General features: G+C 42.7%; 1 protein-coding gene across 1 annotated transcript in view; it reads left to right on the forward strand.

The window, feature by feature from the left end:
• Positions 1–6,706: 6,706 nt before the first annotated feature.
• Positions 6,707–18,285, forward strand: part of BLTP3A (bridge-like lipid transfer protein family member 3A) — a 78,925-nt gene continuing 67,346 nt past the window's right edge. The window contains exon 1 of the mRNA XM_037052806.1: positions 6,707–6,986. Within this exon, the coding sequence (XP_036908701.1) occupies positions 6,943–6,986 (44 nt within the window). The 5' untranslated portion in view covers positions 6,707–6,942. The remainder of the gene's footprint in view (positions 6,987–18,285) is intronic.

Genomic DNA, 18,285 nt, shown 5'->3' on the forward strand with positions numbered 1-18,285 from the left:
CTACCAGTCTGGATGAATATGTCTATTTCAGCTCCTTGGCTGTCTGACTTCCATTCAGTTCAATTTTCTGTCAGTTCTGGTTGTTTTGTTTCTAAATTGTTGTTCTTATTTGGTTGTGCAAGGAGACACAGTGTGTCTACCTACACCTCCATCTTTGGTAAGTATTCTTGAGTACAGGGCTGATGCTAGTGATGTTCATGGGTTTGACCTTTTCCTAAGGACTATTCAGATCCCAGTTGTCTGTTTGCTCTGTGGTTTTTAAACCAGATCTGAATGTTACACTCCAGAATGCCAGCTTCCTCAGCAGGCTGTTTTCAAGTAGCTGTACCAGGTTTTGTTCAAACCATTTTTGAAGGATATCCTTTTGACACTGGTTGTAAATAGTCATGCCTTTCAATGCTTCTCTCTGTAGAGTGCCACTTGCAGTGAGTGTGTTCGAGGGAAGAGAGAACCTGGAATTTGCAGAAACGACAGTGAGCCAAGGCTCCAGATTTTGGTTCACTTTATCTTGTATGGTGCATTTTGAGAAAGCTCCTTAGGAAATTTTGATTATTAGTGGGTTTGGCAAGTTCTGTCTTAGGATTTAATAATCTTAAGAGTACAGGGCTGTATGTACGTATATAATTCTTTATAGGTTTATAGCTAGAAATTGAAATGGCGATAAGTGGGTTGCATTTTTTCCCCCTAGAAACTTGTGAATATTTTGAAGAGGAGCTAATTTGGGCAAATAAATGACCTCATGTAGGTGGTAAACAGGAGGTTAGAAATAGAGATCCTGACCAAGAGATAGTCTTTACACTCAGCCTCTGTAGACGGCGAGTCAGCTTCCTAGGCTGAGTCTTTGCCAGAACCACTTGTTACTTTTAGTTTCTGATTGTCACACCTTTTAAAGAAGACTTAAACCTCAGAAATTCATAGTTTATGTGTCTGAACTTATAACTCAGGTTTGTTGTTAAAATTTTCTGCAGATTTAAGGGTTTGTTTAGGGGAGACCTGACTGGTGGCTCAGTTGGTTGGGCATCATCCTGCAGAGCAAAACGTCGCTGGTTCATTCCTGCCTGGTCAGGGCACGTGCCTGGGCTGCAAGTTCAGTGTCCAGTCAGGGTACCTATGAGAGCCAACTGATCGATGTTTCTCACTTTTATGTTTCTGTCCTTCTCTCCCTCTTTCCTTCTCCCAAATAAATAAATAAATAAATAAATAAAATCTTTAAGAAAAAAAGTTGTTAAGTTTGTTAGGGGAAACCTTGGCAACTAAGCTTACATGTGAGTCAGCAAGTTCTGATTTGGATGGTTCTGCCAGGCCAAGGATGAAGAGAGTGTCTTTTGTGTATACATAGAAGCTCACAGATACCTATTTAAGTTTTTTTAAGTAGCCTCAGGTTACTTAGGAACAATTTTAAAGGGAAGCCTTTTTCAGAGTGCGTAAGAACATGTATAGGTGCAATCAGTAGTACTAGATTTCAAGAACTGGAGGAGTTAGTGTAGATGTGGGGTGACACACTTGCTTTTCTGTGGGCAGATCCAAAGCCATAGGGAGTGCAGTTAAAGTTCAAGTTGTCGTCATTCCCACTGCCATGGCTTTAAGGGTTTGTCAGAATGCCAGGCCCTTTGATGCCAAGCTGCCTGAGAAATGATCCTTGCATAGAGCCACTGGCTAATTTGGTCCTCTTGTATGGAAAAAGTCCAGTGGCGACTGTCCCAATTACTTAGCTTCAGTCAGATGGTATCTTTTAGGCTCCTAGATACATTTGGTGAACAGAAAAAAGGCTGGCTTGCCTTAGGTTTCTCTGACAGAAGTGTCTTGAAGGCTGTCCTGGTATATTGGTTTGCATGAAAATCTTAACAAATGTTAACTAATTGAAGTAATTTCTTTCCCAATTGAAAGCTTAAGGGTTAGAATTTTGGCACAGAATCAAACAGCATCTAGAAATGTTCATCAGACAAATGCAGGAATAAACTTACCTGAATGTTATTTATTGGTGCGGGGGGTAGAATTGAATTTCAGACTTCCAGAAACATTGTGAGAACTGTGCAAAGAACACTTATACCCTTTGACCAGAATCACTTGTTAGCTGTTAGCATTTCACTTATCTGCTTTATTATTTGCTTGCTTGCTGTATATTTTTCTGAGTCATTTGAAAGTAAGATGCTTATATCATGCCTGAGTGTGTATTTCCTAAGAATGAGTACATCTTCTTACACAATCATAGTTTAATTATCAATCTCAGAAAATACAACCTTGATTCAATAATCTATCAGCCATGGCCCTGGCCAAGTAGCTTAGTTGGTTAGATCATCCTCCCAACACACCAAGGTCGTGAGTCAGTCCCTGGTCAGAGCACATACAAGAAGCAACCAGTGAATGCATAAATAAGAAGAACAACAAAATCGATGCCTTTCTCTCTCTCTCTATCTCTCTCTCTCTCTCTCCCCCTCCCTCCCTCCTATCTCCCTTTCTCTAAAATCAAGCAATAAGAGTTTTTTTTTAAATAGCCAGAGAATAGTGATACCTTACTTTTGGGGGGAAATGATGTGAAGGACAGCAGTTTCTCACCAGAAACCATGGACACCAGAAGGAAATGGCAGAACAGTTTTAAAGTGCCTAAAGAAAATTAAGCCTAGAATACTATGGCCAGTGAAAATACGCTTCAGAGAAGAATGGGAAGCAAACTCTCTCCAATGAAAGAAGACAAAGAGAATTTGTTGCCTGTAGATCTACCTAAAGAAATGGATTAAAACGTCTCCAAACAGAAAGGAAAAAATAAATCAATGACTGTTATAACATCAAGAAGGATGAACAAAAAGAAAAGAAAAATTAAAAAAAGAATGAACAAACACAGCAAAAATATGGGTAAATACAATAGACTTTACTTTTCCTGAGTTTTCTGAATTATGTGTGATAGTTGAAGCAAAAATCGTGACAGCTTGATGTAGCTCTAAACATGTAGAGGAAAAAGACAAATATACCTTGTGGAGGGAAAAACAACATTAAGGAAGATAAGGTTTTATACTTCATTTGAACTGGCAAATAAATGGCAAGGCTAACAGAATGTGATAATTTATGAATAAATAATGTAATAACTAGAGAAACAACTAACGGCTATGAAAGCTATACACTCAAACAAACTACAGTTTCCTTATTTCAAAACATCACAAAGTGACACTAATCAAGACAATGTGTTGGTCTTCTGCCAAGATGGAGGCGTAGGTAAAAACACTGTGCCTTCTCCCACAACCAAGTTTGAATACAACAAAGGTTTAGTAAACAAAGACGTAGCCAAAGAACAGAAAACTGAACTATATGGAAGTCCGACAACAACAAACTGTTCAACTGGGACTGGTAAGAAGGGCGGAGCCAGCAGTGGAGCAGGGTCAGGTAGGAAGGATCCCCCCACCCAGGCAACGCAGGTGCACAGCAGGGTAGCATCTCGGACCCAGTGAGGGTGTGGGGCAGACTGAGCTAAGTCACACATTTGCGCACAGATAAGCCAGCAGAGGTGTGAGCAGTGAGATGGACTGTGCAGGCGCCAGCGGTGAACCCAGTGAGGGTGCGGGGCAGACTGACCGCGGTTGCACATTCACACATGCAGATAAGCCACCAAAGGAGTGAGCAGTGAGATGTACCACAGGGCCCCGGCAGAGGGGGCCGCCATTGCTTTCCGTTGACCCCTCCCCCACATACAGAGTCACAACCCAGCAACTGAGTTGTCCCAACCTAGTCAACACCTAGTGCTCTGCTCCTCATACGGAACAGGAATGAACAGTCCAAAATATGGCTCAAGAATAACTCAAAGCACCAGAGCCAATAACTGTAAGCAAAAAAGAAATAGCGAACCTCTCAGATGCACAGTTCAAAACACTGGCGATCAGAACTGGTTGATTATAGTCACAAATTAGAGGAACATATGAAGGTTACACTAATTGAAATTAAGGGAAATGCACAGGAAACCAATAGTGATGGGAAGAAAACAGGGACTCAATGGAATGGACCAGAAGGAAAAATGAAACATCCAACCAGAAAAGAATGAAGAAACAAGAATTAAAAAAAAAACGAGGAGAGGCTTAGGAACCTCCAGGACATCTTTAAACGTTCCAATATCCGAATTATAGGGGTACCAGAAGGGGGAAAGAAACAGCCACGAGTGGAAAACTTATTTGAACAAATAATAAAGGAGAACTTCCCCAGTCTGGCAAAGGAAATAGACTTCCAGGAAATCCAGGAAGCTCAGAGAGTCCCAAAGAAGTTGGACCCAAGAAGGAACACACCAAGGCACATCATAATTACATTAGCCAAGACTAAAATGAAGGAGAGAATCCTAGAAGCAGCAAGGGATAAGGGGACAGTCACCTACAAAGGAGTACCCATCAGACTGTCAGCGGATTTCTCAAAAGAGACCTTACAGGCAAGAAGGGGCTGGAAAGAAGTATTCCAAGTCATGAAATCCAAAGACCTACAGCCAAGATTGCTTTATCCATCAAAACTTTCATTTAGAATGGAAGGGCAGATAAAGTGCTTCTCAGATAAGATCAAATTCAAGGAGTTCATCATCACCAAGCCCTTATTATATGAAATGTTACAGGGACTTATCTAAGAAAAAGAAGATGAAAAATATGAACAGTGAAAGGACAGCAAACTCACAGTTGTTAACAACCACACCTAAAACAAACGCAAACCAAGGGGACAGCTAGATCAGGAGTGGAACCATAGAAATGAAGAACACATGGAGGGTTAGTAACAGGGGAGTGGGAGGAGAAGAAGGCACAGAAAACAGCATAGACGGTAGGTAGAAAATAGATAGGGGGAGGGCAAGAATAGTAGGGGAAATATAGAATCTAATGAACTTGAGACATGTGGTCATAAACTAAAGGGGGGAATGGTGGGGGAGTGGGTGTGCAGGGTGGAGGGGAATGAACGGGGGAATAGAACAACTGTAGTGGTATAATCAATAAAATATATTAAAAAAATAAAAGCAAACTAAGTGGACAGCTAGATCAGGAGCGGAACCATAGAAATGGTGATCATGTGGAGGGTTATCAACAGGGTAGTGGGAGGAGGAGTGGGGGGAGAAGGTACAGAGACCAAGTAGCATAGATGGTAGGTAGAAAATAGAGGAGGGCAAGAATAGTATGGGAAATATAGAAGCTAAAGAACTTATGAGCCATGGACATGAACTAAGGGGGGGAATGTGGGGAGTGGGTGTGGATGGTGGAGGGGAATAAAGGAGAGGGGAATGGGACAACTGTAATGGAATAATCAATGAAACATATTTCAAAAAATAAATGAAAAGGGGGAAAAAAGAATCTCATTCACCAGGCATGATGATTCAACAGGATTGTAAATCTCTAAGTACGAATCGAGTTTTGTTTTACATGGCTATTGACAGATGCCTAAATCAGCTGATGGCGTGTTCCAGGAAAAGAAGCATGAAATAAAAGAAACTGTTCTGAGGCCCCTGCTGCTGACAGCAATACTGGCAAAGCGTGATATGGTCAAGAATCCGAGCAAGAAATCTCCTCCAAAGGATCTATTGGTATGCATTCTGGTGCGATATGGGCAGAGGAAAAAGTAATGATAATCCTGTTGGGGAGGATTGGGTTGTGGAGTATCTAGCCAAGGACTTGCTACCCTTTTAAAAAGGTAATTTTGGGGGTACTGCTGGGGAAAAGTGAACTTACTATGACTAAGAGAGAGGCATAGGCATGCAGGAAGTCTGTTGATTATTTCTTTTAAAAGTTTCACATTTATATGGTTGGCCATGCTTAGACTATTTCTCGAATAAGATAACAAGATTTTGGGGAGGGGGACTGAATTGCTGAAGGGCAGGAGGAGGGAAATTTTGCTTTTTTTTTGTATAATATCACGTGAATGTATTATTCACAAGAATGAGTAAGTTTAATACCATTAATTGGTGGCTAGATTTCCCATAAGGTTTTTTTAGAGTACTATTTTGCTCAGGTTTTTGCTTGAAGGTTTAAGTCTAGAAAGCTGTCACCTTCCCACCTTTGCCATTGGGTCTACAGATATCCCCGGCGTGCGTTATACAGTTAAGTGTATGAATGAAACAGTGAAAATAGCACTGACTGAGGGCAGACTTGGGCTCCTGTCCTGAGCCTCACTAAGTAGTTGTGACCTTGGTCAAGCTCTTTTGAACTATTTCCCTGGGGTTCATTTTCCTTGTTTGCTAAACAAAGAACTTGTTCTCTAACATCCTCGGTAACTTTTAACAATTACTGTCTCATCTTCTTGGGCCCTCCACTTGTGGGAGGGGTGTACCTGAGTATTCAGTAAACATTGGTTAACTCTGCAGGGGCTAAGACGGTCACAAGGAAGAAAACGAGGCGCCCCCTCCCAGTTCTTCAATAGAAACCAGTGGTTCTATGGGCCTCTCACGTCCCTGAGACTACTTTTTACTCCCCATCCTGATTCCTGGAGTAGTTGGTGGTCAACAAATGAATGTGTGAAGGAAGCTGCGCAATTATTGAGCGAATTACTGCAAAAAAGTACTAACAAGCCGCCTCTCCCCGACGCTTCAAGACGACTTCCGGCGTGCGAACCACCACGAACCACCGGCAGTTCAGAGGCGCAGCCTTTCATTTCCCTCCGCGCCGAGAGGACCGCAGCCGGGCACAGGCCGAAGGCGGGAGCTCGCCGCGCGCGCCGCCTTGCGCGCCCCCGCCCGTCGCCGCGTCCCGGCTTATCACCACGAGCGCCTCGGGGCCCCGGAGGGCGGTGCGCTAGGTCTACGCTGCTCTGGGCGGGCTGCCGCGGCACCGCGCGGGTGGGTGGGATCTCGGCGGAACTGCGAGCGCCGGGGCAGGGGCGGGAGAGCCATGGTGGCGGCATCCGGTCCCCGAGCCGCGACGAGGTGAGGGGCCGCCTCTTCAAGGCTGAGGAGGCCAGAGCTGCCCACTTGCTTTCCACGAGGGCCGCGGCTCCGGCATGGCCGGGATCATTAAGAAGCAGATCCTGAAGCACCTGTCCCGGTGAGAGCGGCAGCGCCGGTCCGCAGCGGTCCCGCGGCCCTTCCTAACCCCTTAGACCCGGCCTCCCTCTCTTCGGCTCAAGCCCGGACTCCGTGGCGGCTCCCGCCTCCACCCGAGCTGGACCGCTTTCTCCTCGCTCCGCTGGCCCCGACCGTTGTCGCCACTCTTCTTCCCTTTCCCTGGGCCCCCGGGGCTCCTGCCCTTGCGCTCGTGCCGCAGGCTCTCCTCCCCAACCTAACAGCCCCTCTATCCCCCGACCCTCAAGGATCTCCGGGTCCCCTACCCTCCCTTAGTTCCCACACCGCCCAGCGGGTCAGCCCGACCTCCCTTGCATGTCCACCCTCCCCACCCCCAGCCCTGTGACCGTCCCAATACGGACCCCACGGACTGCACCCTCCCCTGCCCGCCCCAGCTCTCCCACCCAGCTCACCCACCTTGGGCCCACCGCCCCGCCCTCCTGTCCCTCTGAGCGCCCCGGACCGGGCCCTCCAGCGCCTCCTGTCCTGCCTCGGACTACTCCAGACTAGACCCTTTAGCCCCGGGGCCGTTCTCAATAACACTCGCACCAGAACCCATTTTCCACTCAGATTTCCAACTCCCACGCTGGTTTTCTTCTTCCCAGAGGCTCCCAGCTCCTCCTCTTGGCCATGTCGCTGACCCTGTTGCATCATCCTTGAAAAAGATAGCCCTGCACCCAGGGCCATTCCTTTGATCACCTTTCTCCCTCCTTGCTTCTCTTCTCATTACACAGACTAAATGGAGAAAGGTCAAGAGTGCTGGGCGTAAAGTTTCAACAACCTTCCCTTTAAGATATGGAGGTTTTTTGACAGCCCGTGAAAAGAAGTGAAACAATGTCCACTTCTGCTTTACAGCCATTTATTAGCAGTGTTATGTCCTGGTAATTTGGGCAGAAGAGGGTGGCAGGCAATACAGTTTGCAGGTGTAACTGGATGATTGCTGACCCTTGTGTTACTGTTGCAGGTTGTCAGCACTGGTGTCCACAAAATTTGGGAGCTAGGCATTCACTTAGTTTTCACTCCTTGTTCCAAGCGGGAGTTGGTGATGTTACAATACATTTAGCTAGCTGTGTATCTCAAGGGGAGAGTGATTCAAGCCTTCGCTCCAGTGGTCAATGGTTTTCAGGAGGTGCGAGCTGGGGAGAAGCCAAGACACCTTGGCTTTGCATTGGTGTATCTTTCCTGGTCGTCTTCTTATTGTGTTGGTGAGTGGTTCGTGAGACCCTGTTGCTGCCACTGCATCCCTTCTTTGGTCGCTACTCTGACTTACTTACTTTACTTTGATTTTAAACTTTATTTAGCAACAGATTCCGATACATTTTTAGATAATCACCATGTTATCAAAGTGAAAGCAGATTGGCTGCCGGAGCTAGAAAGTGGATCATTTACTAGCATTAACTCCCTAAAATATTCTTTTTTAGGTAGAATTCGTCTGGGTGTTCCATGACGAATTTGGTTGTTCTGTATAAAGATTTAAATAAAAGCAGAACTAATGATTGTGAAATGGTACAGAAAATTTAACTAAAGGAGACAATTTGAATGAATATAGAAGCAGAGTAGTTTAGGGTTTAGAGATGATTTCACCTACCTAATAACATTATGTTTAAGAGCCCAGGCTTTTTCTGGTTTACTCTATTCAGCTGGGAAATGAGTATAGTAGTGGTGTATATACTTGAAAGTGTTATTGTGAGGGTTCCGTGAGTTAATATATGTAACGATTTAGCACAGTGTGTTGCATATAGCAAGTGCTCAATAAACACGAACTATGATTAATTTTGGGGCTACTGTTTGATATAAGCCATAGACTTCTCCAGAAAAACCCATATATGTGAACAGGTAATTTTTATGTAAGTTCCCAGGTGGGGGGAATATGAACTCTTTAAAGCACATGCTTGAACCCTACAAAGCATCCTGGACCTAGGTGAATAGCCCTTTACTAGTTCAGCCCAAGCTGCAGAGAAGGTCAAATGTAGTGGGAGAGGACCAGCTTCCTGACTGGTGTACCTTCTGCTGTGGTACACACATGGTCTGCGTGCTTCGTATCCCTGTGAGGGTAGGGTTTTTAAAGAAAAAATTTGATGGTATGGTCACACATATGGTGACACATTCAGTGACTCCTTAGGGAACAAAATATCTCTTTTAGATGAAGTAGGAATAGATATGACAGACATCGGGAGAAATCTATGCTTTCCTCAGTGTGGGGTGGTTGATTGAGGAAGAGAAAGAGAAGGGTGTTCAGGGCTGCAATTTCGGGGTGCTGTAACATATGCCTGGTTAAGGGAAAGGTCAAACTCTTAGGGCTTTGTATTTGACTTTGAAAAACTGTCCAGTCATGTGTGACATTTGTGCCTCTTTATGGTCTCTACTACACCACCTACAGAGCTTGGCCTGCCTGGAGGGGAACTGTAACTTCTGTAGCTTGCCAAACCTGATGAGGAAAGAGAGAGGAGAGAAAAATACTGAGTTAGTATGCTAAATAAACATTTGTAGGTGTTTAATAGTTACTTGTTGCTGATGACAGCAGTGCCACTTGACTTGGAGGAAAGTGTCTCAATAGCAGGAAAGTTATCCCAGTGGCCTCATATTCTGTTTAGTTTTAGTCATGAAGTTTCAGGTATAAGGGTCTTACTGGAATCTATCTTCCTTATTAGTAGAGTATTTTGATAAACAAGATTTGTGGGAGGTGATCTTCAAGATACTTTTTGTCACATGCCAGCTCGAGACAAGGCATGGTCTGGGTACTGGGGCTTCAGTATGGGAGAAATGTAAACGTCTTTTAAGGGCTTTAAGACTTCTACTCTGAAACAGGGGTGATCATTTAAAAAATATCCAAATTGAGCCCTGGCCAGGTTGCTCAGTTGTTTGCAGCCTTTTCCATTGCACCAAAAGTTTGCGGATTCTATCCCTGGTCAGGGTGTGGATGGAAGGCAAACGATCAGTGTTTCTCATGTCAGTGTCTGCCTGTCTTTCTCTCCCTCTGCCTTTACCCCTTCCTCTCTCTCTCTCTAAAAGCAATAAACGTGTCCTCGGGTGAGGATTTTGGGTGAGGATTTTTAAAAATCCAAAATTGGTTTTTCACTAAAGTAGATTTTTCTTGTTTGAGATCACCTAAGCTAAGGACCGTTTGTTATACAAGTAAGAGGAAATCTGATTGATTGTGAAGTCAGGGACTTATGGTTCGTGGAAACTTAGACTCTGGTGCCAAACAAGCTAGATTTCACCTTCCAGATCTGCTACTTAATGAACAGGGCAGCCTTTCTGAGCCTTAATGTTTCTTATCTGTAAAAGATGAGAATAGGGAAGAATGCTACATTCTTGGCAGATTTTTTTTGAGGATTGGGGATAAAGCTGGCATGTAAGTAGGGTTAAATAAAGAGCAACTATTATAACATGGCCAGAGAAGTTAGGAACACTACCACAGTAGGATGACAGCAACCCACCTGGCTGGGTATTTTAGAAACCCATTAGAAGTCTTAATTATTTACTCTGAATAGATGCAACAAATATGACCTTGAGTGACAGGGACATGGCTGATAAACAGGATAGATATTTTAAAAACATAAGTATTAGGTGAAATTCAGAGGCATGACAAACTTCAGAGTTCTTTGGGAGAATTAGAGCGCCTGACCGTGCACTCAGCCCTCTGAGTTCCTGATCAGCGCCACCATTCATTGCTGTCATTATGCTGAAGAGGTCATTGTGGCCTGTCCCCGATGGACAGTGGCGAGCTGCAGGCTCAGAGAGGCTGACCGCTTGCTCAAGGTCTGTTGAGGTGAAGGTTTGTAGGACTACTCTCAACTTCTACGTTATGCCTCTTTGTGGTCATCTTTGTTTTCTAAATAATTATTTTGTGCATTTTCTAGAAATAGTCAAATCATATGTCTTTGTTTCTCTTCCTTATCTTCTTATGTTGCTTCAGAATAAAGAGCTTTTATTTACCTAACACATATTTAATAATAATAGTCAGCTGTGCAAACAAGTACTTTAAAAGTCTTAGGATGATTTAATCCTCAGACTAATCCTATGAGGTAGGTATTAGGCCCATTTTATAGATAGAGAAAGGAGGCAGAGAGGTCAAATAACTTGCCCCAAATCATAACTAGTAAATGATGTATCTGAGATTAAAACGCAGGCACTCTGATTCTAGAGCCGTGCTTTTTAACCTACTCTCTTGCTGTAATGGTTTTCATTCATTCACTGAGCACACCTTGGTCACCAGCACCCACATGAAGGAATAATATTACTAGCACCCAGGAAACCTCCCTGTGTCTGTTCATTATTACCTCCACCACAGAGTAGCCACTGTCCTGACTTCAAGCAATATAGATAAGTTTTGTCTTTTTATATTTTATATAAATGGAATAATATAGTATGTATGCTTTATGTCTGGTTTCTTTAGCTCAACATTATTATTATTATTGTATTGTTTAGAGAGAGGGAGGAGGGGGAGAGAGAGGATGAATATCTCTTTGTTGTTCTACTTATTTATGCCGTCATTGGTTGATTTTTGTACCTATAACCTTGGCATATCAGGACAATGATGCTCTAACCAATTGAACTACCTGGCCAGGATAACATTATTTTTGTGAGATTAATCCCTGTTGTTGCATCAAGGTGTAGATCCTCCGTTTTCATTGCCATACAGTATTGTATTTGTACATTCTACTGTTGATGGACGTTTGGGCGTTTTCCCAGTTTAGGACTATGATGACTAGTGCTGCTGGAAACATTCTAGTATACGTTTTTTGGCAAACAAATATACACATATCTCTTGGGGATATAATAAGAGTGGAATTTCTGGGTTGTAGGATATGCATATATTACATTTTAATAGATATTGCCGAACAGTTTTCCAAAGTGGCTCTAGCAGTTCACACTTTCACCAGAAGTGTATGGGAGTTCCGGTTCTACATCTTTGCCAACACTTGGTATTTTTTATCCTTTTTATTTTTGCCATACTGGTGGATGTATTTTGATTTATTTATTTTTTATTTTGTGGTAAACCAAATGACCACTTTATTTTTGCCTGTGTTTACTTTTTAAATTCTGATCTATTTGTAAATTATAGTCACAAGTATCAGACCTTGGAAACATAAGATCTTCTTGGGGAGAAGTCTCAAATTAGGCAGGTTCAGTGAAAATAATTACGGTAATTTATAACCATTAGCCCATAAATTTTTTTGCTTGGAATGGATGTGATGCTTAGCTTCTTGTCAAAATAACAGTCATGTACCTTAAAAGGAAGGAGGGGCTGTTCTCAGTCATTTTTGTTTGTTCTTCAGTCTACCCTGAATATTAAACAGTTTCATTCTAGTCTGTAAACTTAAAACCCATCTTTACTAAAGAAACTAAAATTGAATTTCATAGCTTTTGCGTTACAATCCTTACACCTTTCCAAGGGTAAAAAGGTTGTCTTGTGTCTTAAAACTAGCATTTAAAAGTAATAAAAAATTTCAAAGCGGTACTACCATGTGTATCTGACATAAGTAGCGTACTGTATGGTTCACAAATAATGAAATTGTCTGCTTTGAAAAATGACTGAGGGATGTCAATGTAGCAGGAAGAACCAGGACTCTGGATTCTAAAAGGTAGATGTGCATTTTGACTGTTACTCTTTTTTTTTTTAAAGATCTTATTTATTTATTTTCAGGGAGAGGGGAAGGGAGGGAGAAATAGAAGGAGAGAAACATCAGTTAGTTGCCTCTTGTTCACACCCAAATGAGGACCTGCTCTGCAACCCAGGCATGTGCGCTGACAGGGAATTGAACTGATGACCTTTCAGTTTGCAGGCTGGTGCTCAATCCACTGAGCCACACCAGCCAGGCCTGACTCTGCTACTTTTAAGATGTGTGTTCAGCAAGTCTTTTAGCTTCTTGAAACTTCCTCATCTATACAATAGGGGATAATAATACTTAATGTTGTTTTGAGGATTAGAAATAATGTATAGGGGGTAGGCTGGGATAGGGTAAAAGGCAGAAAACTGTACTTAAACAACAATTAAAATTAAAAATTTTTAAAAAGGAAGAAAATGCATAAACCTGACTGGTCCAGAAAAAATATGTAATAACCAATGATATTACTATTTATCTTTTATCTTTTTAAAATATATTTTATTAATTATGCTATTACAGTTGTCCCATTTCCCCCTTCATTCCCCTCCACCCTGTACCCCCATCCACCTACATTCCCCCCCTTTAGTTCATGTCCATGTGTCATACTTATAACTTCTTTAGCTTCTACATTTTCCACACTATTCTTACCCTCCCCCTGTCTATTTTCTTCCTACCATCTATGCTACTTATTCTCTGTACCTTTCCCCTCCTTCTCCTCCTCCCACTCCCCTGTTGCTAACCCTCCCTGTGATCTCCATTTCTGTGGTTCTGTTTCTGTTCTAGTTGTTTGCTTGGTTGATTTTTGTTTTTGTTTTAGGTGTGGTTAGTAACTGTGAGCTTGCTGTCTTTTTACTGTTCATATTGTTCATATTTTTTATCTTTTTCTTAGATAAGTCCCTTTAACATTTCATATAGTAAGGGTTTGGTGATGATGAACTCCTTTAACTTGACCTTATCCGAGAAGCTCTTTATCTGCACTTCCATTCTAAATGAAAGCTTTGCTGAATAGAGCAATCTTGGATGTAGGTCCTTGCCTTTCATGACTTGGAATACTTCTTTGCAGCCCCTTCTTGCCTGGAAGGTCTCTTGAGAAATCCGCTGACAGTCTGATGGGAACTCCTTTGTAGGTGACTATCCCCTTATCTATTGCTGCTTCTAGGATTCTCTCCTTCATTTTCATCTTGGCTAATGTAATTATGATGTGCCTTGGTGTGTTCCTTCTTGGGTCCACCTTCTTTGGGACTCTCTGAGCTTCCTGGATTCCCTGGAAGTCTATTTCCTTTGCCAGACTGGGGAAGTTCTCCTTTATTATTTGTTCAAATAAGTTTTCCACTCATGGCTGTTTCTTTCCCCCTTCTGGTACCCCTATAATTCGGATATTGGAACGTTTAAAGATGTTCTGGAGGTTCCTAAGCCTCTCCCCATTTTTTTGAATTCTTGTTTCTTCCTTCTTTTCTGTTTTGCTGTTTCTTTCTTCCTTCTGGGCCACTCCCTTGATTCGAGTCCCAGTTTCCTTTCCATCACTATTGGTTTCCTGTGCATTTTCCTTTATTTCACTTAGTGTAGCCTTCACTTTTTCAACTAATTTGTGACCAAAATCAACCAGTTCTGTGAGCATCCTGATCACCAGTGCTTTGAACTGTGCATCTGATAGGTTGGCTATCTGTTCATTGCTTAGTTGTATTTTTTCTGGAGCTTTGATCTGTTCTTTCATTTGGGCCATTTTTTTTTTCTTTTCAAGCCTATTACGTAGTGAGGGGTGGAGCCTTAGGTGTTCACCAGGGTGGGGCAACCCACGTTGCTGGGTTATGATGCTGTATATGGGGGCAGTGTCAGAGAGGGAATAATGGTGCTTGTTCTGCTCTCTCTTGTATTTCAGTCTCTTCCACTGCGTCTTGCAAGCAAATTGCACCCTTCTGGTGCTGATTCCCAGGTGGGTGGGCTTGTGTACTTTCTAGGACCCTGTGGGTCTCTCCATCGAACTCTCCTATAAGTCTGGGAGTCTCTCCCGGCACCTCAACCCCCACAAGTGTTTTCAATTGGTGCTTTTAGGCTTTATTTCCCTGTGCTGGGGCCCTGTCTGTCTCACTGCCCGTTTTCGCCTGGTTTGTCTGTGCTCAAATGTGTGACCGTGGTCTGCTGACCACCTTGAGTGCTTCACTGGGTCTGCTTGTTGCCTCCCTGCGTCCGGGGTCTGCTAACTGCTGCCTGCACTCCCAGGTCTGCTGCCTGCTGCTTTTTTCTGCCACGACCCCTCCCCGACCCCTCCCTGCTGGTAGCTGACTCCACCCCTCTTACCAGTCTGGATGAATGGTTGTTGGACTTCCATAGAGTTCAATTTTCTGTCTTTTGGTTGTTTTATTGTTTCTAAATTTTTGTTGTTCTTAATTTTGGTTGTGTGAGGAGGCACAGTGTGTCCACCTACACTTCCATCTTGGCTAGAAATCTGTTTATCTTTATTAAAATTGCTCAAGAGAGATCACTGTTCATTTCTGGAGATAATGCTTTTCAGCATCTTCAAGACTATGCCTAATTTTCCAAATGTATAATTCTTTTTTTAAAAAAATATTTTATTTATTTATCTTTAGAGGGGAAGGGAAGGAGAGAAATATCAATGTATGGTTGCCTCTTGTGAGTCCCCTGCTGGGAACTGGCCTGCAACCCAGGCATGTGCCCTGACTGGGAATCGAACCGCGATTGTGTGGTTCGCAGGCCCGTGCTCTATCCACTGAGCTACACCAGCCAGGGCTCCAAATGTATAATTCTTTGGATATTTAGGAATTATGTTTCTTAACATTTTAATACAGAGAGGTAGAGATTAATACTCTTTGTATCAGTGCTGGAGGAGAGAAGGAACCAGGGCTGTTCCTGTTTATCATGTTTTTCATCTTAAGGTGTGCTGCAAGGAGGAAACTTTGCCCTCAGCATAGATGAAATAGTTGAAATGTCTACACTAGGTTGGGTCCTTATAGAATTTACTTACATAGAGAGTCTAAGAAGATAGTGCCATGATATACTGTATTCTTAGAAAAAAAATAGAAGTCATTTAGTTACTGTTACCTAATATAGAATCTGGTTGCATAATAATAAAGTATAGCATTAATCACTGAAGAAAAAGAAGATTCTTATCACAGCTCAGTTCTCTACATCTACTGGAGTGTGTCCTCCACAACGGCAGGGATGGGCTGTTTCAAAAACCAAGGAATTTGAGGGTGCTCTGAGTGGGTGCGGGGGGTGTGGTGGATGTGTGGAGTGGGAGTGCATGGAGGAACTCAGGGAGCCTTAGGCCTGAGGGTGCTGGGTGGGTGGGTGCAGAGGTCTGAAGGGCAAGGAAATCCAGTTTGCTCAGTATCGTTGAGGGACCCGTTATATTTGTGTGAATGGGACAAGTACTTGCTATGGGTGCTGACTGTGGATATTAACAACACTTTCCAGTATTTATAAGCAGTAGACTCAGTCAATATCTATACTAAAGGGGGAAACTAAAGTGTAAAAAATAATACACGTTAGTGTATTGCTAATTTAGGTAAAAGGTGTGTCTTCTTGCCACAAAAATAAGGACTTGATGTATTATAAATATTTGTTTTACTTGCCTACAGCAGCATTTATTTTATATGTGTATTCAGTCTTTATAGTGCATTGGAAATATGTGGCTTGGATGTCGTCTCATCACTTAGAAATTAAAACATTGATGGTGAGAGGTCAGTGTATGTAAGTCTCTGACTTATGGAAGTGTTATGCTTTCAAACTTTATTTCTAAGTTTAAAATTTGGAGTGTATAGTTCAGTAGAAATAGTGTTATAAATGTTGAATAGGGTCCTGAGTTAGCTCACAAAAGTCATAATAGATTAATTATATATGGGACAAGCTCACTAGATGGAGTTCTGGATCATGGTTATTAGGGACCATTTGAAGTAGGAGGGGAGATAAAGGAGAAGAAGAAAAAGTTTTTACTTTCCTATTTCTTTTTTGTAAAGATTTTATTTATTTATCTTCAGAGGAGAAGGGAAGGAGAGAGGGAGAGAAATATCAATGTATGGTTGCCTCTGATGTGTCCCCTGCCGGGAACTGGCCTGCAACCCAGGCATGTGCCCCAACTGAGAACCGGGCCGCGATCGTCTGGTTCGCAGGCCTGTGCTCAATCCACTGAGCTACACCAGCCAGGGCTATTTCTTAGAGTAAGATTTTTTAGATCATCAAGATCGTATCTCTGCAAAGACCTTTTGGGTTGTGATTGAGAGATGTGACCAGCATTAATGAGCCGCTAGGAGATGCTGATATCATGCAGTATGCAGAATGATGTCGCACAAAGAAGCATTATCCTTTGTCTCTTTTGACTTTGGAGTGTTTATTCATGTTTAAGTGGGTGAATTACCTGTTTAGATTATATAAGCCTAGAGTCTAACTGTTTTACATATAAACACGAAGTACTGCACAGTTTGAAACTATAGCGAATTCCAGGACTGCAGCTACCCTGGGTGAAGATTGTTTTGAACTTTACCAAGTGCCTTTCACCATTTAGGAAATGTTCTGATTCTTGGCAATGCTGTTTCTGGGATTGAGTGTGTTTGGGTTGAGAACCAGACTTAGACTAACTTCTCAAACAGCCGAAGCTTACTTTTGACACTCATTTCTCTCCTTTATGTCTCTTTTCCACCTAACAAGTCCCCTCTTCTCATGTACACCATTTTGCTGATTCTGCCCTCACCCATCTGCTACTGTATTTCCCACCCCAGCCAGGTCCACACACCCTGCTCTTCTCCCTTTCTTGCCGAAATTCCCAATTCTTTAGCATGTATGATTTCAGCTAAGTCAAGGGGAAAAGTAGAGAACATATTTTGGAGCAGAAATGGTAATCTAATTAGACCAACTCTAATTCAGAGTATGTCCTACCGTGCAGGGGTGTCCGACCTGCGGCCTGCAGGCTGCATGTGGCCCAGGATGGCTATGAATGCAGCCCAACGCAAAGTTGTACATTTACTTAAAACATTATGAGATTTTTTTTGTGATTGTGTGTCACAATGTGTTTAATGTGTGGCCCAAGACAATTCTTCTTCTTCCAGTGTGGCCCAGAGACACCAAAAGGTTGGACACCCCTGGAAGCTCCCCTAACCTCATAGCTTTACTTCTGAATCCACAGGTACTCTGGAAGTTCTGTCTGTTTTTGATTTTTCAAAATGGTTTCTGTTACAGTGGTAGCGGGGATGGGGCAGAGGTCTGGCCAGCTGTTTGTGGTATGTATGTCATTTGAAAGTTGGGGAATTCTAATGTGTAAAAAATTCAGATAAGGATGGGGCTAAGTTTACTTAAACTGACTCCCTCTAATCATCTGCTCTTGTGCCTTCTCAGGCAGAGCTGAAAACATGCATTTCCTTTTCGTAAAATAAATGTTTTCCTCCCTCCCTCCCTCCCTCCCTCCCCCCTCCCCCCCCCCTTAAAAAAAAAATCTTTGTTTTTTAACCTGTCTGAAAGAAGGGGCTACAGTTCAGGTACACATTTTATTTTAGAAACTGTATCAACAGAGGTTGATATGAAGTTAGAGACTTGCCGATATAGGAAATATCTTTTTGCTGAACCTCAGTAGAGCCCTCACTATCTGCCTTTCAGGTAAAGTTGGCTGTGGCTTCTTAGTCCTCTTAGCCCATAAGAGAGGTTCTTCTGCCTCTTTGA

Source organism: Sturnira hondurensis, unplaced genomic scaffold, assembly GCF_014824575.4.
Source record: "Sturnira hondurensis isolate 20B ecotype Veracruz unplaced genomic scaffold, ASM1482457v3 Scaffold0007578, whole genome shotgun sequence".
In the NCBI taxonomy this organism is placed as follows: domain Eukaryota; kingdom Metazoa; phylum Chordata; class Mammalia; order Chiroptera; family Phyllostomidae; genus Sturnira; species Sturnira hondurensis.